This window comes from Vulpes vulpes, chromosome 12, assembly GCF_048418805.1.
Source record: "Vulpes vulpes isolate BD-2025 chromosome 12, VulVul3, whole genome shotgun sequence".
Taxonomy (NCBI): domain Eukaryota; kingdom Metazoa; phylum Chordata; class Mammalia; order Carnivora; family Canidae; genus Vulpes; species Vulpes vulpes.
The window spans coordinates 39,011,250-39,036,594 of record NC_132791.1 but is presented as its reverse complement, the minus strand read 5'-3'; the positions used below and the strand labels follow the sequence as shown (position 1 = coordinate 39,036,594).

At 39.9% G+C, this 25,345-nt stretch overlaps 1 protein-coding gene across 4 annotated transcripts in view; it reads right to left on the bottom strand.

Annotated features, from left to right (window-relative positions):
* The window catches only part of TTC39B (tetratricopeptide repeat domain 39B), a 130,920-nt gene that overhangs the window by 74,236 nt on the left and 31,339 nt on the right, over nt 1–25,345 (bottom strand). For 3 of the 4 annotated variants that reach the window (XM_072728239.1, XM_072728240.1, XM_026001423.2), the window contains exon 2: nt 18,816–18,850. In XM_072728239.1, coding sequence (XP_072584340.1) covers nt 18,816–18,850 — 35 coding nt within the window. Of the gene's footprint in view, nt 1–253; nt 607–18,815; nt 18,851–25,345 lie in introns of those variants that run through there. The other variant, XM_026001424.2, reaches the window with a different exon arrangement.

Sequence of the window (25,345 nt, the reverse complement as noted above, 5' to 3'; positions counted from 1 at the left end):
CACTATTTTCTCGGCTTCCAGCACTCACCCTCAAGAAGCCTGAAAAAAGGGGGGATGGGGGAGAGCCCTGGCCAGCTTGACATGAAGCCTTTAATAAAGACAATGTCAACTAACAAACACGGCAGGTCTCCAATGAAATTTAACTCCTATTTTTAAAATTTTCATGGCTTTCCTTAAATTAAATCCTCACAGAGCTAAACAGAACATTGCAATCAGACCCTCAAGAACAGCTTTAAAAATGCAACATACTCACAGATTTAGAGCAGCTGTAACTTTGGAGGAATGAGTCTAGCCTCACTGCAGAGATGCCTTTCCCTCTCTTCTACCAGATTTTTTAAGGCAAACAAAAAGAAGACAGTCCTCAATTTAAAGGCCAACAAAAATCCTCAGCTTCTGCTTTGTTTCTTGGTCTCCAGTGAGACTCTCAATTAAAGGGGCATAAGAAGAGAAGTGGCGGAGGCTGCGGACAGGATCCCAGAGCTTCCCAGAGCAGAATTTAAGACATGTCAGTTAAAGTGGCAGCTACCCTCACTGCCGTGGCTGACGCTTCTGCGGGAAGGGATGCCGGGAGATTTTTTTCCCCAGTCCCTGCTGCAGCCTAATTCTGATCCATCACTGTTTAATATCCTAGGGAAACAGGCAAGACAAACAAATGGCCTGGATTTATCAATTCTCCAGGGTCTCTTAGCGATTTTTCACCTAATCCAAGGATTCATCTCCATCTAAAGAGGGCCAACTAAGGAATAAAATGACTTCTTTTTCATTTTAAGGGAAATGTAAGAGCAGGCAAATATTCCCAGGTTAGAGCTAACTTTTATATCACAGGGACTTCTTTAAAATACTAAAATAAGGGAAAATCAAGTCCTCTGAGGTTTTTAATCTAACAGGTTAAATGCACAAAAGTTAAATTAGCAAAGTGAAATACACGTATGACATTACACACCAATATATCTCTAAATGGCACTTTAAAATTAACATTAGAGGGGCATATGGGTGGCTCAGTGGTTGAGCATCTGCCTTCGGCTCAAGTACTGACCCCGGGGTCCTGGGATGGAATGCCCCATCAGGCTCCCTGCAGGAAGTCTGCTTCTCCCTCTGCCTGTGTCTCTGCCTCTCTCCCTGTATCTCTCATGAATAAATAAGTAAAATCTTTAGAATTAAATTAACATTAGATAAAACAATATTTGAACCGATTCTGAAGAAACTAAAAGTAGGCTTAGAGATGATCAGTGACTTTGCAACTTTCTTATCTTGCTTTGAGTACTCCTCCACATACTAGAGCTGAACCATTTTTATGATGGGGTTCACCATTTTACCTGATTATAAAAGTATAAGGTAATGTAGTCTGATTATTTCCTGGTTATAAAATAATAAACTTCTTGAAGAGAAACGGAAAATAAGAAATATTCACAGCCATAATCTCATAACCAGAGAAAACCATTGTTAATATTTTGCGATATTTATTTCTAGTCTTTTTCGTATACATATATACATACACATACACAGTTTTCTTTAATACTACTGTTTTACATGTTGTATACTACATTTTTCAAATGGCTTTATGACTATTTACCCATACAAGTGACCCATTTCTACAAGTGCTCAAAAGAAAAAATAAAAATAAAAAAGATTAAAAAATTAAAAAATAAAATAAAAGTGCTCAAAAGAATTAGCATATGCAATGACAGTCAGTCAACATATGCCTGTGTGCCCACTATGTGCCAGGCACAGGTCACACACTAGTGTCAATAATATACATGGTCCCCACTTCTTAGAGCTCACAGTCCAGCCGAGAAGCCAGATATTCAGCAAATGATGGCATATGTGATACCTACTGTAGTTCAAAGGAGAAAGAACTACAGACCCTTTAGAAATATGTTAGGGACCTGGTCTTCTGAAGGTCAGGGTTTCTTAAGGAATGGCAAGCCCAAATACACAATTATTAGTACAGTATATTTCACACTTACACTTTCCCATCAACATGAATATCTTTTTACCTTCTTCTAAAAAATTGTTTCTAAAGATTTTATTTATCTATATGACAGAGAGAGAAAGGAAGAAAGCATGAGCCAGGGGGAGCAGCAGAGGGAGAAGGAGAAGCAGACTCTGGGCTCAATCCAGGAACCCTGGGATTGTGACATGAGCCGAAGGCAGGAGCTTAACCAACTGAGCCACCCAGGTGCCCCAAAATTTATTTATTTATTTTGGGAGAGAGATGAGATGCCTGGGTGGCTCAGCGGTTGAGCATCTGCCTTTGGCTCAGGGCATGATCCTGAAATCTTCAATGTAAAATTAACTTAGCCATGTTCAGAATCTCATAGAGGCTAAAAGACTCCTTTGAGAAATATGACAATTTAACATGAATCTGACATGACCATAAGTGAATACATGTGAAGGAAAACAACAAAACACCACACACCCAAGTAAGTTATATACATGTTCCAAGTGATCAAGGTCAATACCAGTAGTGATAAATCATGTTGGTAGCCAGTACTCTTGAAATGATATGATAGTAATGGCACTCTATCTCTGTGGCCTTCCTCTCCAAAACCTACAACCCCAGTTTCACCATGAGAAAAGCATCAGACAAATTCCAATATGGGGCATCCTACAAAATATCTGACTAGTACTCCCCAAAGCTTCAAGGTTATCAAAAAGAAAGAAAAACCTGAGAACCATCATAGCTAATTAAGGAAAAACAATGTAAATCTGAATAAAGTATGCATTTTAGTGATAACATATTAACATTAGTTCATTGACTATAATAAATTATGTTACTAATATAAGATGTTAATAATGGAGGAAACTGGGTGTAGGGTATATGGAAACACTGTACTATCCTCTTGAACTTTCTGAAAATCTAAAACTGTTAAAAAAATAAAATCTATTTTTTAAAATTCTCTTTCCCAAATTGAAATTAACTTAATTTTTTTCTGATCATTAGTAAAATATATTCCATAAAAATTCTGACAATGCAAAAAGGTATAAGGGACTTTTTTGAAATTATAAATACCCTATACTCCTACCATGTTCAGATAACAAATCCCAAACAAAATAATTGTGTGTATGTGTGTATTGTTCTACCATACATGGTATTTTTAGCTGTGTTAAACTCAATAATGGTACCCAAACATGTCCAGGTCCTAATCCCTAATCCCTGTGAATGCTACCTTATGTAAGAAAAGAGCCTCTACAGGTGTAATGAAATTATGGATCTTGAGATGGAGAGATTATCCTGGGTTATCTGAGTATGCTCTAAACACAATCACAAGTGTCCTTCCTTATAAGAGGGAGGCAGAGAGATATCTGACACAGAAGCCAGAAGATGTTGTGACTGGGGCACCTTGGTTTCAGCTCAGGTCACAGACTCTCAGTTGTGAGATCAAGCCCCACATTGGGCTCCACTCTGAATGTGGAGCCTATTTGGGATTCTCTCTCCGGTCTCCCCCTACCCACCCACCATCACCCCCTGCCGTTCATGCTTGCTCTCTAAAAAAAAATTAAAAATAAAAGTTAAAAATGAAAGCTATTTTAAAAAAGAAGATGTTATGACCGTGGAAGCAGAGCAGTTTGAAAATACTTTGCTGCTGGCTTTAAAGTTGACAGAAAGGGCCATGAGCCAAGGTATACAAGAAATGCAGCCATAGAGGCTGGAAATGGGCAATAAAATGGATTCTCCCCTAGAGTCTCTCAAGGGAGCATAGTCATGACCACACCTTAGTTTTGATTCAGTGAAAAGTATTTCAGACTTCTGAACTCCAGAACTCTGAGAGAATAAATCTGTGTTATTCAAACTACCAAGTTTGTGGTAATTTGTTACAACAAAGGAAACAAATACAGTAAGTAGCCTTAAAGACCTATCTTTCTTCTTTTTCAGTTACCTGCACATACCCCTAGGATAATTCTTTCCATCAGCGTTCTCTTTCTGGATTTGCTTTTTGGGATTAACCCTCTTTCATATATGCTCAAAATATTCCCACTTAATTCTCTTTTAATCGGGTTTATTGATCAAAACCATCACTCTTTTTTTTCCTGTTGGTGTCAGGATTAAAATGTAACTTTCCAACACAAAGAATAGAATTCTTTAACTTCACTTGCTTTTAATATTTAAAAAATAAAATCTCCAACTTTTTTTCTTTACTATTAAGAACCATTTAATGTTATACATCTGCATACCCATATCCCTCCACATTTCAGTCCCTGGACTACCATCAATACCAAAACTTGGACACAGAACAAATGTCAAGGAGGAAAACTGGAAACTTCCTAGAGATCCCCACCCATACCCACATTCCCTATGTCAAGTCTATCCCCGCAAACTAGAGAGAATGTGTTTGGCAAACATTTGTCAAACTATAATAGCCAGGCGTGCTCACCTTATCCACGGTCTGATGAAGCAGATCTCAGAAATGGGAAAATAGGGAAATAGCCAAGGATAACAGTTACTTATCTCTCAAATATTTGTGATTTAACTAAGTGTCTTCTTTTTTACTTTTTTAAAAAATGTTTTTATATCTTGAGGTAGCCATTATGAGGCAGTATGAAAATAGTTCTATCTATCTAGACAATAAAATTGTACTGAGACTTTAGAATGTTCTTTCAAAATATATATGCTTCAAACAGTTGATCACGGAATTAATTCCTTGTAGTACGTGCACAGAATTATTTTAATCAAAGCAAACCAATATATTATTGATTAATTTCTTTTAGATTGTGGGCAAACTTTTTAAATGGCAAAGAATCTCCTAAATCAATGGAGATCTGATACACAGAACTTTACACACATACACACACACACACACACACAGAGAGATTTCGGTTTTTTTTTTTTTTTAACTGCATAGAAGTAAGGTCAAGCTACCCCTGCAGAAAATTTTCTTACTGCCAAAATAGAAACAAAAAGCTCATAACTGTATTGCCTACAACGGACACTAAAACTATGCCTATACCTCTAAAAATGTTAATTCATCAGAGTTACATGGAGCTTTAACACATTTGAGCTCTAGTTATAACATCCTGCTTACAGGTAATAAAAAATACTCCTTGCTAGCCTGAATACTTTCACTCTGTACAATAATAATTAAATAAATAACAGAAATTACTTTACACAATAAAAAAATCATACACAAATTCTCAAATACATCTTCAGGGATTTTTTTAAGATTTATTTATTTACATTAGAGAGAGGGAGCATGCAAGAGCACACAAGTGGGAGGGACAGAGGGAGAAAGAGAATCTCAAGTAAACTCCACGCTGAGTGTGGGGCTCAATCTCACAACCCTGAGGTCATGAACCTGAGATCACAACCTGAGCCAAAACCAAGAGTCTGAGGCTTAATCAATTGCACCAGCCAGGTGCCCCAAATGCTCTTTAATTTTAAGCTCTTTAATTTTAAGCAATATCAGAGTCCTTTAGATTTGTTAGAGGCTAAGTCTTCAGACTATTTATTAAATGTGTAGGATACATGATACTAAACTACACATTGTACACAAATGTACCCAATGCAAATATTACTCCCACTTTGAGGAGTTCTACTCATGATGTTCTACAAACACAATGACACTAAAGGGAGACAGTGGGAAGAAGTAGCCAGAGGGAGAACCATATAGAGTGATTAATTTTCAAAACATAAGCAATGGAGATGTTTGAAGCATTTCAAAAAGCAAAGTTCTCAAGTATCTGCTGTTGGGGGGTTTTATTAGTCATTTTAGGTTGCTATTTTTATTGAGATGGATGAAAGTATCCAAACAAGGCATGAAAGTATCCAAACAAGGCAGATAAAGATGGTAGAAAGTTAACAAAAAGCAGGCTAGCTCACTATATCCTCAAGGATTCTGATAACTCATTTACATACTTCTCAGATGAAAAGAGTGTCAGCCCCTATTTGAGAAACATGGCAGAGACACCAACAATCCTGGATAGTGTTTACTATGCCCAAACAATTGGACATTACCGAATTATGTATTTGCGTTGAGTAACCAAACAGCTGTAATTAATCATCATTTAAAAAATATACACCCCAAAAGCTCCCTTTATTCACTCTTCCTTCTGAATAGTCACAAGAATTATCATTGTTCCCTGTGCTTGATAAGTTTTCAATAAATGATGCCTGGATTTTTTTAATGCCCTGAAAATCCTTGCAGTCTTCTTTGAGTACTCATCTACATTTTCCGACTAGTACATTAATTCAACAAATTAATGAATCCGGGGCAGCCCAGGTGGCTCAGCGGTTTAGCGCCACCTTCAGCCCAGGGCGTGATCCTGGAGACCCAGGATCAAATCCCACATCAGGCTCCCTGCATGGAGCCTGCTTCTCACTCTGCCTGTGTCTCTGCCTCTCTCTCTCTCTCTCTCTCTCTCTCTCTCTGTACCTCTCATTAATAAATAAATAAAATCTTAAAAAAAAAAATTCATGAATCCGACAAATACAAATGGAGCATTTTTACCATATGCCAACCGCGGTGCTTGGGTGCAGGGCACACCATGATAAGCAGCACAGACCAGTCCCACCCTCATGGAATTTAGAGAACAAAGGAACAGATGGCCAAAAGCAAGCAACAACTAAGTACAAAATGACAAATGAAATGAGAAAAACAAACAGGATGGCAAGCTAGGGAAGTGGGAGAGGAGTAACCTATTTAGGGGGGCATCATTAAGAAAGGCAGGAAGACATTCAAGCTGGTAGGTAAGGATGATCAGTTAGAAGCCCTGGGAGGAGTGGGAAGAAGTCACTCTAGTCTCAGACACCAGCTCAAATCTAGGGCAGCAAAGGGCTAATTCAGTCAAAACCCTGAAGTAGGCTTGTGGCTGGAGAGCAGTGAATGAGAGTGGGGGTTGCCCTAGACTAGGTTTTATACCTGCATGTGGGGGCCTGGCCACCTGAGTCTTGTGGACCGTGGTAGATTGGGGGCTTTATCTGCAGATACACATAAACTCATGGACAGATGCTAGGTAAGGAAGTGACATCACACAATTTAATTTCTAAAAGGATCACTCTGTCCTAATTCAAATAAACACACGGTTAAAAAATAAATTATGAGACAACCGGGGAAATGTGAACACTGATAGTATCTTTGATGACTATTGTTAAATTTTTTTAGGTGTGGTAACAGCCTCATGATGCTTTTAAAAAGAGACCTAACTTTTACATTTGTGTACTAAATGATACCATAGAAGACATATAGATTAGATAATAGTTCTGTATCAATGCTAATTTCCTGATTTAATCACTTAAAGGTAATTCTGTAAGAGAACATCTTTGTCTTTAGGAAGTACATACTGAGATATTTAAAGGTAGAAATAAATTGTAACATCTAGAATAGGATTCCAAATAACCTGGGGGTGGATTGTAAATGAAATAAAATTGGCCTTGGGTTCACAATTGTTGAAGGTGAGTTCAGTTTACTCTCCACTTTTTGTACATGTTTGAAAGTTTTCATATTCAGTTCTCTTAAAAATAAGATAACATTGGCTGCTGTGTAGAGACTGAGTGGGGTGCCAGTGGGAAGGTGAAGGACGGAGAACAAAGGAAACAAGAAAACACACTAGGGGCGCCTGAGTGGCTCAGTGGTTGAGTGTCTGCCTTTGGGCTCAAGTACTGACCTGACCCCAGGGTCCTAGGATCGAGTCCCGCATCGGGCTCCCTGCAGGGAGCCTGCTTCTCCCTCAGCCTGTGTCTCTGCCTCTCTCTCTGTGTCTCTCATGAATAAATAAATTAAAAATCTGTTTAAAAAAGAAAAGAAGTCACTAGGCGGCTCTCAAAGAAATTCAGGCACACCTGAGACTGCTTTGAGCTAATGAAACAGAAAGGAGAGGAAAAAGTGAGCAGATGGGAAATAAATTCTGGAGGTAGACTTCATCACACGTGGTATCATGGAAGGTAGAGGAAAGAGAAAGAATCAAAGATGTCTCCCAGTTATCTGGCTTGAGTAAGTGAGTGAAGATGCGGAAACCCGGGAGAGGACAAGGTTCCAGACAAAGAAGGCAGATGAATATCATGAGTTCAAGTCTGTAATATGTACATGAAGGTGTCTGTGAAACATCCAAGTGAGTGATCACATAAGCAATGACTGGGTCAGTTTCTCAGTACAATTGTGGACATAGCCCCAGACAGAGCAGCACAGAGCAGCTGGCATGCCCAGAAGGGCACTGGTGGAGGAGGTGAGGAACTCAGCACTGGGCAGGGTCCTCTGGCTTTCAGACACAACCTGGACATTGCTAGCTGGGGTTGAGTGACAGAGAGGCTCCTGAGTCCACAGAAAGGGCAACCACAATGGTAAAGGCCATACCCAGAGGGGTTCACCAGTCATTCGTTTTGCCACCAGTAACACCAGTCTTCTTCATCCATAGGACTCCTTGGTAACACGAGACAGTTGGACCACAGGGATGCTTAAGGAGCTTTACTTTAAGCCTGAATCCTGTCAGTCCTCCTCAGAGTGAGCAAAAGAGAGCATTTATAGAATATATGTACCTTGACTAAAAATGTACATACAAGGATGCCTGGATAGCTCAGGCATTGAGCATCTGCCTTCTGCTCAGGTCATAATCCCAGGGTCCTGGGATTGAGTCCCCCACATCAGGATCCTTGAAGGGAGCCTGCTTCTCCCTCTGCCTAAGTCTCTGACTCTCTCTCCTTGTCTCTCATGAATAAATAAATAAAATCTTTTTAAAAAATCAAAATGTAGGGACATCTGGGTGGCTCAGTAGTTGGGCTTTTGCCTTTGGCTCAGGGTGTGGTCCTGGAGTCCCAGGAACGAGTCCCACATCAGGCTTCCTGCATGGAGCCTGCTTTTCCCTCTGCCTGTGTCTTGCTTCTGTGTGTTTTTCATGAATAAATAAATATTTTTTAAAAATTAAAATGTAGATATAGAGATATACATATACATATACATATACATATACATATAGTGTCTCCCAATCACCTTATATAAAGAACTTCCCATTTTGGAAGCTCCCAATACAATAACAAATCATTACAGGACATCTAACAGTACAAAAGGAAATGCAAAGAAGAACAATTCAGGTAATGATAATATAGGTAGAAGGCACTAGGGATACTGCTCAGTCTGGGCTTTTTCAGGGAACTTTATTTCCATTTATTGTATTCATTAACTCTGACCCAGGACTTTTCATCATATAATACCCCTGAAACCAGGATACATCTTCAAATTGACAGCAACTGGGGTGCCTGGGTGGCTCAGTAGGTTAATGTCTGCCTTTTGTTCAGGTCATGATCCTGGAGTCCGGGGATCAAGCCCACATCGCAGGGGGAGCAGGGTGAGGGAGGGTCCCTGCTTAGCAGGGAGTCTGCTTCTCCCTCTCCCTCTGCCCTTCCCCCTGCTCCTTCCCTCTTCTCTCTCTCTCCCTTTCTCAAATAAATAAATAAATAATATCTTTTAAAAAACTGACAGCAACTTTGGCCTAGTTCAAAATTCTTTTTTTTAAACACTTTTTTTTTTAATTTTTATTTATTTATTTATGATAGTCACAGAGAGAGAGAGAGAGAGAGGCAGAGACACAGGCAGAGGGAGAAGCAGGCTCCATGCACCGGGAGCCCGATGTGGGATTCGATCCCGGGTCTCCAGGATTGCGCCCCGGGCCAAACGCAGGCGCCAAACCGCTGCGCCACCCAGGGATCCCCGGCCTAGTTCAAAATTCTTAAGGAGAGGATCTACATTTGCTTCTGCCAACTACCTAAGGGCACCACCAATCTGACCCACTTAAAATTAAATTACCTGCTTGGAGTTATTTGGGCCACTCTGATAACTAATATTCAGACTGCAAACCAGTTTGTTATTCAAATTCTTAAGAGTGTTAAAAAGGTAAACATAGGACCCATCAATTGCGTTCCTAGGTATGTATGCCAGAAAATTGCAAACGTATGTCCACAAAAGACTTGTACTCAGTTATTACTTAATGGAAACTGGAAACTGGAAACAATCTGAATGTCCATCAACTGGTGAATGGATAAAGAAAATGTGGTATGCATACATTTGAATAGTATTCAGCCATAAAAAAGAATGAAGTACTCATACATGGTACAAAATGGATGAATTTCAGAAGCCAAACACACAAGAACACATATTGTGTGATTCTATTTATATGAAATGTCTATAGAAACAAATCTAGAGACAGAAATTAGTGATTGCCTAGAGGTGGGGACAGGAATGGGGAGTGACAGTAAAGGGGCACAAGTTGTCTATTTCAGGTTATATAAAATGCTTTAGAATTATAGTGATGGCTGTATAATTCTGTAAATATACTGCACTTAATTGAATTGTACACTTGAAATGGGAATTGTTTGGGATATAAGTCAGCATTGTAATAGGGCTGTTTAAAAAGAAATGATCAGGGCAGAGAATCTCATGAGAGGTTTTTTTCCCCCTCCCTACCTAGTACCAAGACTGAAATACACAAGTTTCCTTCCCATGTCCTGCATGACAGTTTTATTTTTCATTCCCTTATGCAAGGTCTCCTATGAAATTCTTGTGTTTTTTTCCTCAGTGGTCTATAAGATAATGATGTAAATGCCATCACAGGGGCACCTGGGTGGCTCAGTTGGTTAAGCGTCCAACTCTTGATTTCAGCTCAGGTCATGATCTCAGAGTGTTGTGATAGAGCCCTGAATAGGTCTCTGTACCGAGCACGGAGCCTGCTTAAGATTCTCTCTCTCTCCCTTTCCCTTTCTCCCCTCCCCCAGCTCATGATCTCTCTCTCTCTCAAAAAAAAAAAAAATTGTTTAACTTAAAAAACATAAATGCCGGGATCCCTGGGTGGCGCAGCGGTTTGGCGCCTGCCTTTGGCCCAGGGCGCGATCCTGGAGACCCGGGATCGAATCCCACATCGGGCTCCCGGTGCATGGAGCCCGCTTCTCCCTCTGCCTGTGTCTCTGCCTCTCTCTCTCTCTCTCTCTCTGTGACTATCATAAATAAATAAAAATTAAAAAAAAACATAAATGCCATGTTAGATCTAATAAAATAATTGTCAACCTGGTTGAGAAAAGGCAGGTGGGATGGGGGAGGAGTTCCTCTCTAGATTTGGGCAATAATTGTATCACCTAGGAGGGGAGAGTTGGGACAAACAAAATCAGAGAAAAATGAAAGTAAATCCAAATCTGCCTGGAGTTACTATTTATAATTTAACCTCTATGAAGAGAAACATTAACTAGATGTTTTCCAACTAGCATTCACTGACTTTCACCCTAAATAACCTTAAAAGAGGGCAAACTAGTTGATTATAATTAGTCTACTAATAAGAAAAACAAAATGGCCTTGAAAACTTTATCTCATTGTAATCTACAATTTATAGTTCAAAAGAGAGGTGTAAAGAAGGAAAAAGCCCATAAGAAATGCTAGGCTACAAAATATTTTTATTTCCATCATAAGCTTCTTATCACTTGGTTTAAAATGTCTACCCATTTCAATTTCTAGAAGCAAAGATAAATTCACAGTAGTTTTTGCACATAAACACATTCATCCCCCACTGCATTCATACTGCCTCGGGACTCGACTCAACACATACACATTTCTAGGTAAGGATAAATTCAAAAACTTAATAAGATGCAATGGAATATAAGAGATCATTGCTGACAACATACTAAACCTGCATCTGTTCTAACAGTCTTTGAATAAAAAAGAAAATCCTAATTAACTAGTACCCAACCAGGGCCCTCTAGTTAATTAGATTTTTGTTCCATTGCCCCCTTTGGTTTTTACGAGAAAGAGATTAATCAAAAACACTACCAAGCCACTGGGGTGCCTAGGTGGCTCAGCCAGTTGAGGGTCCAGCTCTTGGTTTTGGCCCAGGTCATGATTGCATGGGTCCTGGGATTGAGCCCCAAGTCAGGCTCCACACTCAGTGAGGAGTCTGCATGAAGATTCTCTCTCTCTGCCTCTCTCATACTCGCTCTCCCTCTCTCCCAAATAAATAAATAAAATCTTAAAAAAAAAAAAAAAGAAAGAAAGAAATGAAACAAAACTACTAAGTCACAATGATTCCAAGTGGTTAATCCAAGCTCTCCACTCAACAGAGGCCAGGGATCCTCTGTGACCTATCTTCACTGGCGTCCACAGATGTCTCAGGTCATTCCCATATACCTCAAAACCCAAAGCCAGTGCCAGGCTCCTATCTCCTAGCTCTTGTTTGGAACCCCTGAAACATTTCATTTATTCTTTGTGTGTCATATCACAGTGAATTTATAAACAGACTTTTTAAAAGATTATTTATTTATTTATTCATGAGAGACACCGAGAGAGAGGTAGAGACACAGGCAGAGGGAGTAGCAGGCTCCATGCAGGGAACCCGATGTGACTTGATCCCAGGAACCCAGAATCACACCCCGAGCCAAAAGAATATACCTAACCGCTGAGCCACCCAGGCATCCCTTACAAACAGACTCTTTTTATACACACCACTATACTGTCAGAGATGGTAGTTGTGCAAAGAAGGATACCGGTCATCACAGAACCAAGAAGTCCATGCCAGCAAGGAACTTGTTAAATCAGGAAATAAGTCTCTAAGGCACTACTAGTCCTCTGTCAAATTTCTATAGATCATAGCAGGGGTCTAATTTACAGTCCCTCCCTAAGGTCATCTCCTCATACTGAGCAGGAAAGTTCTCAAACAATTTTAATTCTTTTTAAAGATTTTATTTATTTATTTATTCATTCATTCATTCATTCATTCATGAGAGACAGAGAGAGAGGGGCAGAGACATAGGCAGAGGGAGAAGTGGGCCCCCTGAGGGGAGCCTGATGCGGGACTTGATCCCAGGACCCCAGGATCACACCCTGAGCCAAAGACAGATGCTCAACCACTGAGCCACCCAGGTGCCCCAAAGATTTTAATTTTTAAAAAGGACCTGTTCAATGTGCCACTAACAGTTAAAGAAAAAGTATCTTGGGCAGCCCCGGTGGAACAGCGGTTTAGTGCCGCCTGCAGCCTAGGGTGTGATCCTGGAAATCCAGGATCGAGTCCCACATCGGGCTCCTTGCATGGAGCCTGCTTCTCCCTCTGCCTGTGTCTCTGTCTCTCTCTGTCTCTGTCTCTCTCTGTCTCTCTCTCTCTCTCTGTGTGTGTCTCCCATGAATAAATAAATAAAATCTTAAAAAAAAGAAAAAAGAAAAATTATCTTTTTTCCCCTTCAGTTCTAAATGGTAGAGATGTCCATATGATCTAGCAGTTTGCAAACCTAGCAACTTCCCAAAAATAGTCAGTTAAAATAACACAGTTGTTACCACAAAGATTCAGAAGTAGGAAATATGTCTGCAGTGGTAAATCCATTAAGCAGAAAAGGAGAATGGGAAATAGTTTTTTGTGGAAACAATTCAGGGCCTCCCTCATCTGCTAGCTTTTCATCTTTTCATTAGAAATTCAGGCAGAAATATTCACAGCAATTAATTAATCATCAGGTTGGCATGGGGACCATCTCTTGCAGCAGAGAAGTTGAAACATCCCTACCAGCACTAGAAACATTAAACCAAAATGCGTGGTTCAATCAGCATGAGGAAAAAGAGCTCTACTGAGCTTAGCACTAACCGGTCATGAAAGGAATGTCACGGCATCACAGATTTAAGAGGAAACAAGAGAAAAATACTGACAAGCTGAAATAAGGATAAACTAAAAGGTCACACAGAAAAATAATTCAATAATTGTTTACAATTAAATGTATTTGTAATCACAGGGAAAACAATTTGTTAAAAGAAAAAGATTGAATATTGGATTACCTCTGCAATATTTTTAATTTCAAAAAGGGTCAGTAAACATAGGAGACTAAAGTATAGAAACACCACACTCTGTGTTGAAGAAATAAAAGGAACCATCCAAATGAGGTTTCCCTGTGAATGAAGTGTATCCTATTAACTTTCAAAATATCATCTTAAAACATTTCTGGTTATTCTAAAATTTCCTTAACATATGTGACACAAGTTTCTACTTTCTTAAATAGAATATATTAGATATCATTTAACCTTTTTCCAAAGTCTCAGAGACAGAATTATGAACATGATTTTCTCATGGGAGACTGAAGAGCAATCAAGGTTTGGGGGATGGGGGGAATAGGAAGGTAACCAATATTTACAGAGCACCTACTATGTGCTTTAGTCCCATTACCACATTTAAATTAAATTTCATTCTAACTTCCCAATAAATTTATGCAAGGATGAAGAAGCTGCGACTTGGAGAAATTAGTCCCAGGCCTCCTAGCCAGTAAATGGTGCAATGGAACTGAAGCTCAAGTTAGCCTGTCAAATCCATAGGCTGGTCTCTCCAGGAAGGAGCATCTAGATTGTGTACACCATGTGGCTGTGCTTTGGAATGCCATGACTGTATGTCACAATTACTTTCTTCTTTCACTGCCATTTTTGGACCTGACCTCTAAAGCTACCCCCTCACCATACCTTCCAGAACTCCAGCAAAATTAGGCCAAAAAGCAAAGTTTATTAGAATCCGGTCAAAACTAATCGTAGACACACTCTGGATGGAAGCCACTCCTGCAGGTAAAGGGCAAAAGTTTTAGAGGATGAACTCTGATATCTACTTTGGCCACCTATTCTGGCTTTGAACTCTATTTCAAAGAGGTGAGGTTCTCTCTTAGGTGATATATCACTATAATGTATCTGGTGATATAGTTACTATAATGTGTTGCGACATATAAGAACATATACCAGAGGGATCCCTGGGTGGCGCAGTGGTTTGGCGCCTGCCTTTGGCCCAGGGCGCGATCCTGGAGACCTGGGATCGAATCCCACGTCGGGCTCCCGGTGCATGGAGCCTGCTTCTCCCTCTGCCTGTGTCTCTGCCTCTCTCTCTCTCTCTCTCTGTGACTATCATAAATAAATAATAAAAAATATATATATTAAAAAAAAAAAAAGAACATATACCAGAGACACTTTGGCAACACTGAAAAGGAAACAAAAAACTGTTTAAGAGATAGTCTTGAGGGACACAAGCAATAATGCAAACCAGAAATCTAAAAGAGCAAGATAAATTTTAGAATGGGTAAACCTTTGGGTTTGCTAACCTGAGCAGGACAGGGAAATAAAAATTAAAAGAAGAAAATGCTGGCAGATACATACAGCTGAAGAGGGGCTGAAAGAGGCAATTAATGGAAAATAAAATGTTATTTAGCAAGTGAGGTAGTGTTAAAAAATTATTGTTTTAAGAATGAGAAAAATTATAACATACTTGACAGTAGAATAAAAAAGGCCAAGATATACAAGGCCTCCATCATTCCACATTTTAAAAGTACACAAAATGTGTCTGATAGGAGGGAATCTAAAGTATCACCATCACAGGAGTCACTGTTGGATACTGTTCTTCTAAGAACCAGTCATACTAACATTGAAACACCTAAAACAGTTGACCAAAGAGTAATTTTTATGCAAACAGACATACAGATGAAAGGAACAAACAGAAAGCCCAAAAACAGAGCACCATTAACTTTAATGAATTTATTACTTGATAAAGGGGGCATTATAAATTTTCCTTACTTCACAGACAGCAAATGGTGTTGGAATAGCAGACTAGCAATTTCAGGGTTGGTAGGAGATAGGGATCTAAATTAAATCCAGTTGAGTTAAGTTCAGGGGTTTTATGTTTGGTTGGTTTTTGTTTTGAGTTCAACTGTGCCCTTACTGATTTTCTGCCAACTGGATCTGTTCATTTCTGAGAAGTGCGTTGAAGCCATCAAGTATGATAAGAGAGTCATCTATTAGTTTTTGCCTCGTACTCTGATGCACTCATTAGACACATACACATTAAGAACTGCTATGTCGTCCTGGAGAATTGATCCTTCTATCGTTATTTAATGATAACTTTCCTTCTTTATCGCTGATAACTTTCCTCACTTTGAAGTCTGTTCTCCCTGAAATTAATATAGCTACTCCTGCTTTCTTTTGATTAGAGTTAGCATGGTATATTTTTCTCCATCCATTTACTTTTAATCTATATGTCTTTATATTTAAAGTGAATTTCTTATGGACAACATATGGTTAGGTCATTTTTTTTTTTATCCATGCTGACAATCCCTGTCTTTTAATTGGTACATATAGACTGCTGATACTCAGTGATTATTAATATATAGTTGGATTAATATATACCATATTTATTACTGTTTTCTATTTGTTGCCTTTGTTCTTTGTTCCTATTTTTCTCTTCTACTCTCCTTCTGCCTTCTGATTTTAACTGAGTATTTTATATGATTTCATTTTCTCTCCTATTTTACATTATCAGTTATATTTTTCCCCCTTTTTTTAGGGGTTGCCCTAGCATTTGCAATATCCATTTACAACTAATTCAAGTCCATTTCCAAATACTCTCTGCACTATCTTTGCAATAATCCTATAAATCTAAAACTTTTCCAAAATGAAGAGCTTATTTTTTTGTCTTAGTCACAATTAAGTTCTTTTTCTCTTTAAATTACAAAAACAAACATTGAACAATATAAACATTAAAACTTCTAGACAACACAAAAAAAGTATAACTAACATGAAGAAAAACAATGATTAGGGAAAATAGCTGAAGCAAACAAAAGATTACACTGTATAACTGTTTTAAAGTTTGTAAGTATGTAAGAGAAACAGTGAGTAGAAGTTAAGCATGTAAAAGAAGACTAGAATTTATATAAAAGGAACTGCAATGTGGTAAACAATGGTACTAAAGAAAAAATTTTAAAACTTAAGCAATTAATTATTATTTGAGTAGCAAAACCATGTCAAATAGTACCTAGTGGCAGGGGCACCTGGGTGGCTCAGTGGTAGGAGCACCTGGGTGGCTCAGCTCAGGTCATGATCCTGGGGCCTCAGGGTCCCGGGATTTGAGTCCCAAATCGGGCTCCTCGTGGGAAGCCTGCTTCTCCCTCTGCCTATGTCTCTGCCTCTCTCTCTGTGTCTCTCATGAATAAGTAAATTAAAAAAAAAAAAAAAAACCTAATGATGCTATGCTTTATTTCACTTACATGCCACTTACTTACACGGGATTAGTAACCACATAAACTGATAAAACTCTTTTGAAAGTGCTATGGACTGAATTGTGTACCTGAGAATTCATGTGTGGTAGCCCTAACCTCCTCTGTGATGGTGCTTGGAAATGAGGCCCCTGGGAGATAATTAGGTTTAGATTAAGTCCTGAGAGTGGGACTCCCATGACTGGATCTGGGCCTCTGTAAGAAGAGGCCCCGTCTGTCTGTTGGTCTATCTGTCTGTCATGTGAAGACCTAAGAGAAGGCAGCCATCTATAAACCAGGAAGAGTGCTCTCACCAGAACCTGTCCATGCTGGCACCCTGATTTCAGACATCTAGCCTTTGGCTCTATGAGAAAATAAATTTCTATTGTTTAAGCTATTCAGTCTGTGGAACTTTGTTATGACCCAAGCTAATTCAGAAAGTGCAGAGGCTGCTTCAGATTCTCTCTCCCTCTCTCTCTGTCCCTCCCACTAATTCTCTCTCTCTCTCTCTCTCAAACAAATAATCTTTTTTTAAAAGAGAAATATATCATATAAAGAGCAATAAAAATCTCCATCCTTTTTAATCCAGTAATCCTACATGTGTGAAATTAATCTTTGGAGATAATTTAAAAATATGACAAATCTATATACATGAAAATACTCATTACTTAGTTTCAAGGTAACTGGTTAACAGTAAACTGGTTAACAACCTAAACGTTTAATAAAGGAGAAATGGACAATTGTGGTGTTCCACTTGATCTAATAGGATAGCATGTAAAATCAGTACAAAAACTATGTAGAGGCAGGAAACCACAAATGTTGGAAAGGATGTGGAGAAAAGGGAACACTCTTGTACTGTTGGTGGGAATGTGAACTGGTACAGCCACTCTGGAAAACTGTGTGGAGGTTCCTCAAAGAGTTAAAAATAGATCTGCCCTACGACCCAGCAATTGAACTGCTGGGGATTTACCCAAAAGATACAGATGCAGTGAAACGCCAGACACCTGCACCCCGATGTTTATAGCAGCAATGTCCACAATAGCCAAACTGTGGAAGGAGCCTCGGTGTCCACTGAAAGATGAATGGATAAAGAAGATGTGGTCTATGTATACAATGGAATATTACTCAGCCATTAGAAACAACAAATACCCACCATTTGCTTCGATGTGGATGGAACTGGAGGGTATTATGCTGAGTGAAATAAGTCAATCGGAGAAGGACAAACATTATATGGTCTCATTCATTTGGGGAATATAAAAAATAGTGAAAGGGAATAAAGGGGAAAGGAGAAAAAATGAGTGGGAAATATCAGAAAGGGAGACAGAACATGAGAGACTCCTAACTCTGGGAAACGAACAAGGAGTGGTAGAAAGAGAGGTGGGCGGGGGTGGGGGTGATTGGGTGACGGGCACTGAGGGGGGCACTTGATGGGATGAGCACTGGGTGTTATGCTATATGTTGGCAAATTGAACACCAATAAAAAATAAATTTAAAAAAACTATGTAGACTTACAGGAAATGCTTAATAAAATTAAACAAAAGCAAAATTCTGCAATATGAGATTACTCATGTAAAAACACATAAACAAGATGTAATAGGGTTAGGTACAAACAAAATTAAATTTGTTGGAAAACATTTCTTCTTTTATTTTAGTTTAATTAAGGTTGTAAAAAATAATACTCAAAAATATATTTGCTAGTAACTTTAGATACATCCTTTGCTTAAGCATCATCACAGCCTAATTCTTGAATTATAGAAAAGTGATTTCTTTCTGGCAGTATTCACAACTCTCAAAAAGTAAGAATGAAATATTTACACATTTCATATAAAAGAATCATTTTTCTTTACTATATACTTTTCATGTTACTACTTACATAGAGATGGTTTCCAATGCATCTTCAAATATGTCCTAGAGGGAAACAAAAAAATACAATGAGTTTCTCAAGAATTAAAAACTCCAGATGTAGAGAAAATGAGTGTGTATACATATGTGCAGGGGTAAGGGTCAGGGGACAGTCTGGGTGTAGTAGATTCACTAAACTCTTACTAATGGACTGCCTTCCTGAGAAATCAAGCAAATGAATTTTAGTGGTTTATTTTTTTTAATAATTAAGACTGATAAATCTAGCAATCACACTGGGCTAATTTGAAAAGTGTGATTCTTTAATGGAATTATCTTTCACTCCTCAGTCTCATTCATCCATATACAGAGTAAAACAACTGGATTTGCCCAATTTAGTCTTCTCTTGCTCCCTGGCCAAGCATTCTCTGGGACTTCATTTCACATCCAGCTCCACTAACTTCCTAGCTAGTCTTCCTACCACCAACTTTCCCCCAGTTAAATAGTCCCATATAAGTCAGGCCTTTCCTTCGTCCCACTGGTCTGCCCGTTTAAAAGAAATAACAGGAAAAAAAACCCAAGTGTGTGCACATACACGCACTCATATGTGTGCACTCTACACAGGCACCTCACACTGATGCATACTAACACACACTCATAAACTCACAGTCATACACACACATTCACAAATACACATCCATGACCAAACTTACATACACACAAAGCTCCCCCATAACTGCAAAACTCAAATCCATGCTCCTCATTCATATATTTCGGACTCATCATAACTTAGTCCAATTTTCAAAGCATCTTTCTCTCTACATGTGCCACCACCACCATACCCAAGCACAAGGACCTCACTGGTTTCCCCCACTCCTGCACTTGACACCCTCCATCTGAGTCTTCACACAACAGCTGTATTCTTTTCTTTCCCTTCTTTCCGTAAGTCTGTGCCATTCCACTGCCCTAGACCTCTTTACAAGCTTTCCATTGCACTTACAATAAACCCGAGTTCCTTCCCATGATCTACAGAGCACTAACCAGCTGTCCCACCCTCTGACCACCTCTCCATCCACCTGTACCCTAGCTCACTCCATTGGATGTGCATGTCTGTCTTTCTGTTCCTTGAACAAGCCAAACTCATCCCACACCTCTCTTCATCATTCCCTCCTTCCTAGAATGCTTTTTTGCTCAACTCTTCTAATGCATGGCTGACTTATTCTCATCCTTCCATTTCCAGCTCAGAAAGAGACTATCTCTAATAACCTCAATTAAAATTACTAAGAAGGGGGATCCCTGGGTGGCACAGCGGTTTAGCACCTGCCTTTGGCCCAGGGCGCAATCCTGGAGACCCGGGATCGAATCCCATGTCGGGCTCCCGGTGCATGAAGCTTGCTTCTCCCTCTACCTATGTCTCTGCCTCTCTCTCTCTCTCTCACTCTGTGTGACTATCATAAATAAATAAAAATTTTAAAAAATAATAAAATAAAATAAAAATAAAAAAATAAAATTACTAAGAAGGGAATCTCTGGGTGGCTCAGCAGTTTAGCACCTGCCTTTGGCCCAGGACATGATCCTGGAGTCCCGGGATCGAGTCCCACATCGGGCTCCCAGCACGGAGCCTGCTTCTCCCTCTGCCTGTGTCTCTGCCTCTCTCTGTGAGTGTCTCTCATGAATAAATAAATAAAATCTTTAAATAAAAAAATAAAATAAAATAAAATTACTAAGAATAGAAGTCTATAGTTTCTCATCATCTGATTTATTTCATTTATAAAATTTATAATCTATAATCATCTTGTTTACTTACTTGGTTACAGTCTGTCTCCATCAGGGCAGGTTCTTATTTATCATACCTACAGAAAAATCACTAAGGCTTGGCACAACAGTTGCTCAATAAATATGTGTTGCCTAATGAATGAGCAAATTGAGCTGAGGCTGTCAAGACACTGATTATATCACATCATTTATAGCTATAATACAGAAATGAGGAAAGAGGGCTACAGAACTTTTCTTTCATATGACCATTGATACTGAACAATGTTTAGACTACATCAAGCTCTATATTTAGGCAGGAAAGGGGGGAAATGTATAAATTGTAAGAAGAAACAACACTATAAGAAGTGCTAGAAGTTCAGACTTTGGGATCTCTAACCCATTAACCTACTACATTGGGAGGCAGGTAGAGTCAAGGGCAATTCAATTTTTTTTTTTAAGATTTTATTTATTTATTCATGAGAGACACAGAGAGAGAGAAGCAGAGACACAGGCAGAGGGAGAAGCAGGCTCCATGCAGGGACCCTGATGTGGGACTCAATCCCAGACTCCAGGATCGCACTCTGGGCTGAAGGCAGGCACTAAACCGCTGAGCCACCCAGGGATCCCCAAGGGCAATTAAATCTTAATTGCAGGGCAGCCCTGGTGGCTCAGCAGTTTAGCGCTGCCTTCAGCCCAGGGTGTGATCCTGAAGGCCCGAGATCAAGTCCCACGTTGGGCTCCCTGCATGGAGCCTGCTTCTCCCTCTGCCTATGTCTCTGCCTCTCTGTGTATGTCTCTCATGAATAAATAAATAAAATCTTTAAAAATAATGATAATAAAATAAAATAAATCTTAATTGCACTCTCCTGCAGCAAAAGTAGAAGTTCATAAACCAACTAGTAGAAGAGAAATGAGCTAGTCCTAAAGCAAAAGTACCTAGGCCAAAAGTAAAAAGATGCTTCTCTGGCCTCTATTAAAAATGACCAATTAGAGGTACCTGGATGGCTTTGTCAGTTAAGCGTCTGACTCTTGGTTTCTGCTCAGGTCATGATCTCATGGTTATAAGATCAAGCCCCGTGTCGGGCTCCGTGATCAGCTTAAGACTCTCTCTCCCTCTCCCTCTGCTCTGCCTCTGCCCCACCTCCATGCATGCTCACACATCCTCTCCCTCTCTCAAATAAATAAATCGATCTTTAAAAAAACAAAATTACAAATTGACTTTTTTTCCAAATCAAAACTCTGTTGAGGCTGTTGGTATCACAGATTTTGTCATTTTTTGTTGTTGCTGTTATTTTTAAAGATTTTATTTATTTACTCATGAGAGACACAGAGAGAGAGGCAGAGACATGGGCAGAGGGAGAAGCAGGCTCCCTGCAGGAAGCCTGATGTGGGACTCTGGGATACCGGGACTCTGGGATCATGCCCTGGGCCAAAGGCAGATGCTCAACTGCTGAGCCACCCAGGCATCCCAGATTTTGTCATTTTGAATCACAGCACAATGTCTCACATGCCAGCATGCAGGTTATCTTGAAAGAGGCTGTGGATAAGGGAGTAAAATCTGCTCTCCAGGAACCCCAATCTGGCTGTGATCATCCACTTCCTATACAAGACATCAACTCACAGTCCCTCTGGCGCCACCATTAACCCTACCTGGGCTGACCTTTACCAAGTAAGGGGAATGTAAAGATAATACCCTGGGAAGGCTACTGGGCATCTGGGTCTTGATCCCAGAACCCCAGGGATCTGAGCCAAAGGCAGATGCTCAACTGCTGAGCCACCAAGCCGTCCCAAGGCTTTTTTATTCTTAAGCAAGAACTACTTCCTCAGAAAATAAAAAACTAAAGTATATCAAATAATCAAATAAGAAATCATCTTCACTTAAGTAACATCCTCCATTTTGTCATATGCAGAGAATTCTCTAAATAAGCATGCCGTACAACATGGTGACCATAGTTGACAATATTGCCTTGTATATCTGGAAGTTGCTGAGAGAGTAGATCTGAAAAGCTCTCACCACACACAGAGAAAAGTGTAACTATGTGAAGTGATGGATGTGTTAGCTAACCTTATTATGGGACTCATATTACAATATGTACATATATCAAATCATTACATTGTACACATCAAACTGACACAATGCTAAATATTCATTACATCTCAAGATAGAGGCTAGGGAAATTTTTAATTAAAAAAAGAATATGAAAAGTCTTTTTTTTTTCCATTTAGGTGAAAATGAAAGTTGAATAGAATACCACCATTAGGAATGGAGAAAATGCACTAGAGTTCTAGGATATTATTCTAATAAACTAGAGATGAGAAAGAGAGGGATGGAAGGAGGGAGAGAGAGAACTTCATCTCTGAAGGCCAGACAAAAGGTGAAATTTTTTTCATTTGAAAAGAGGAAAGGCAGGGTACCTGGTGGCTCAGTCAGTTGAGTGTCTGTCTCTTGGTTTCAGGTGCAATTGTGATCTCAGGGTCATGGGATCGAGCCTGGCCCCAGGCTCTGCATCCATTGAGGAGTCTGCTTGAAATTCTCCCCCCCTCCCTCAGCCTCTGCCTCCTCCCCCGTTCACATGCTCTCTCGCTCTCTTTCTAAAATGAATAAATGAATAAAATCTTAGGGGAAAAAAAAAGGAAAGGTAAAGAGAAGAACTAAGATTGATTGAGTACCTCTCATGTGCCAGGCATTTTACAAAAGTTATCTCACTTGTTCCTCCCAATTCACAGCAAGTAAATCCAGGTAAATCATACGTAATTATCTGACCCACATTACACAGCTGGTAAGTGAAGGAACTGGAATTCAATCTCAGATCTTTAACTCCCAGGTATTTTTTTTAAATGTCAAAATTATCCACAACTTGGAACTCAGGCAGTTGGGTGGCATATCTTCTCAAGGTCATATAGCAGCATTGTTGAACAACTTCTCCCAGGGATTATCTCATTCTCTAGGAGAATATCCTTGTGTTTGACTTTACTATTTACTTTCTGATTAGAGTGCAGACACTGTGAGGTTATATGTTAACTTCTAGATTTCTGAATGGCAGGAAAACCTTAATCTGGTTTTATCACTCTGTAGGACATTACCCAGTTTTACATATAACCTAGCAATCTTAATCTAACATTGTTTTTTAAGCCTGTAAATACCCGGTTCCTCAAATACTCTTTGAATCAGTTTACCATCTCACTGGTTTCCACCACTGATGGTCAAATAAAACTTTGACATGTTCATTTTCTATCTTTATGGGAATTCTATTTGTAATTTGTGGAAATTACACTTTGACATTAACAGTGATGACACACTCTCACCCTAGGTCTCTGCAAATACAGCTTCCCAATCTGTGAGAAAACTGTTATGGATTCCACCCAGGGGTAAGAAACACCAGCAGTCAGAGCCGTCTGCTCAGACCTCCCACAGCACATACACAAGGGCCAATGGCTTCCTTTTCCTTCTGTTTGTCTAGGTTCCCACACCCAGCTCAAAATCTATCCTCTTCCTGCCGCTGCCTCAGGAGCTCCATTCCTCTGTGGATTTCCATCAAGACCCCTAGGTCTGGCACTAGATCCACAGCAGACTGCTAGTCAACAGCCTCCCACCCAGCACTAAGTATTCCCACATATAATTTCCATGGAGCATAACCAGCTTTCTGGTACTGTGGTCTCTTTGCCTTCCACTCACTAATTTCTCAGTGCTTCTCCAGTGCTGGTTTTTATTTCCCCAGTGATCACCACAAACCGTCTCCCTTAAACTTCCCAGGCCTGGGTCCACAGAGGCTCAACATGTGGACTTCAGTTGAAACACATACAGTCAGAGAAGCATCCAGAGTCCTTCCAGTTTAATGACAGTAAGAGAGGGGATGTCTGGGTGGCTCAGCAGCTGGGTGTCTGTCTTTGGCTCAGGGTGTGATCCTGGGTCTGGGGATCGAGTCTCATATCGGGCTCCCTGTGAGGAGCCTGCTAGTCTCTGCCTGTGTCTCTGCCTCTCTCTCATGAATAAATAAATAAATATTTTTTTAAAAAATGACAGTAAGAGAGAAAATATCATGCTGCTGACAAATATGACGTGCTCCTAGGAAAGTCCCTGTGTTTAGTTTCTTCCTGGAAGCCTGCTCCATTTGCCTCCACCACTCCCACGCTGATTTGAGCCACACTTGGCTCCTAATCATGCTTTGCCTCAAAATGGCACCTGAGGGCAGCCCAGGTAGCTCAGTGGTTTAGCGCCACCTTTGGCCCAGGGCGTGATCCTGGAGACCCAGGATTGAGTCCCTTGTCGGGCTCCCCTGCATGGGGCCTGCTTCTCTCTCTGCCTCTCTCTATTCCTCTCTGTGTTTCTCATGGATAAATAAATAAAATCTTTAAAAAAAAATTTTTTTTTAAATGGCACCTTTTTCCAGAGCCTATCTTGACTGCTTGGCTGGAGTCAAGGGCCATCATACTCCTTTTGAATCCACTTTATAACCCAGCATAGTACTTGCACTTCATAGACTCAGCAAATAGTCGTTAGCTGACTGGCTGGTTGAGTACCCTTGTCTTGAGAGGAAAGGTCCTTACCTTGAGCGGTTTCATTTTGCAATTTAGCAAATGGGCTAACCCTGTATGTGAAAGATTCCCCAGAGGACATTCTGGATGCAAAGCTGGCACTCCAGGGCCTGCTCCTGCTGGGTGGGGAGCCTGAAACCCCGCCCCCTGCCCCCAGATGGATGGAAAACCCTGGTCATGGAAACAGAGAAGTGAGGAAGGGGGATAGGGGTATTGCATCAACTACTAAGGCTTTGTAAGCAATTTTCATCTTAATTTGTTAAATTCATCATA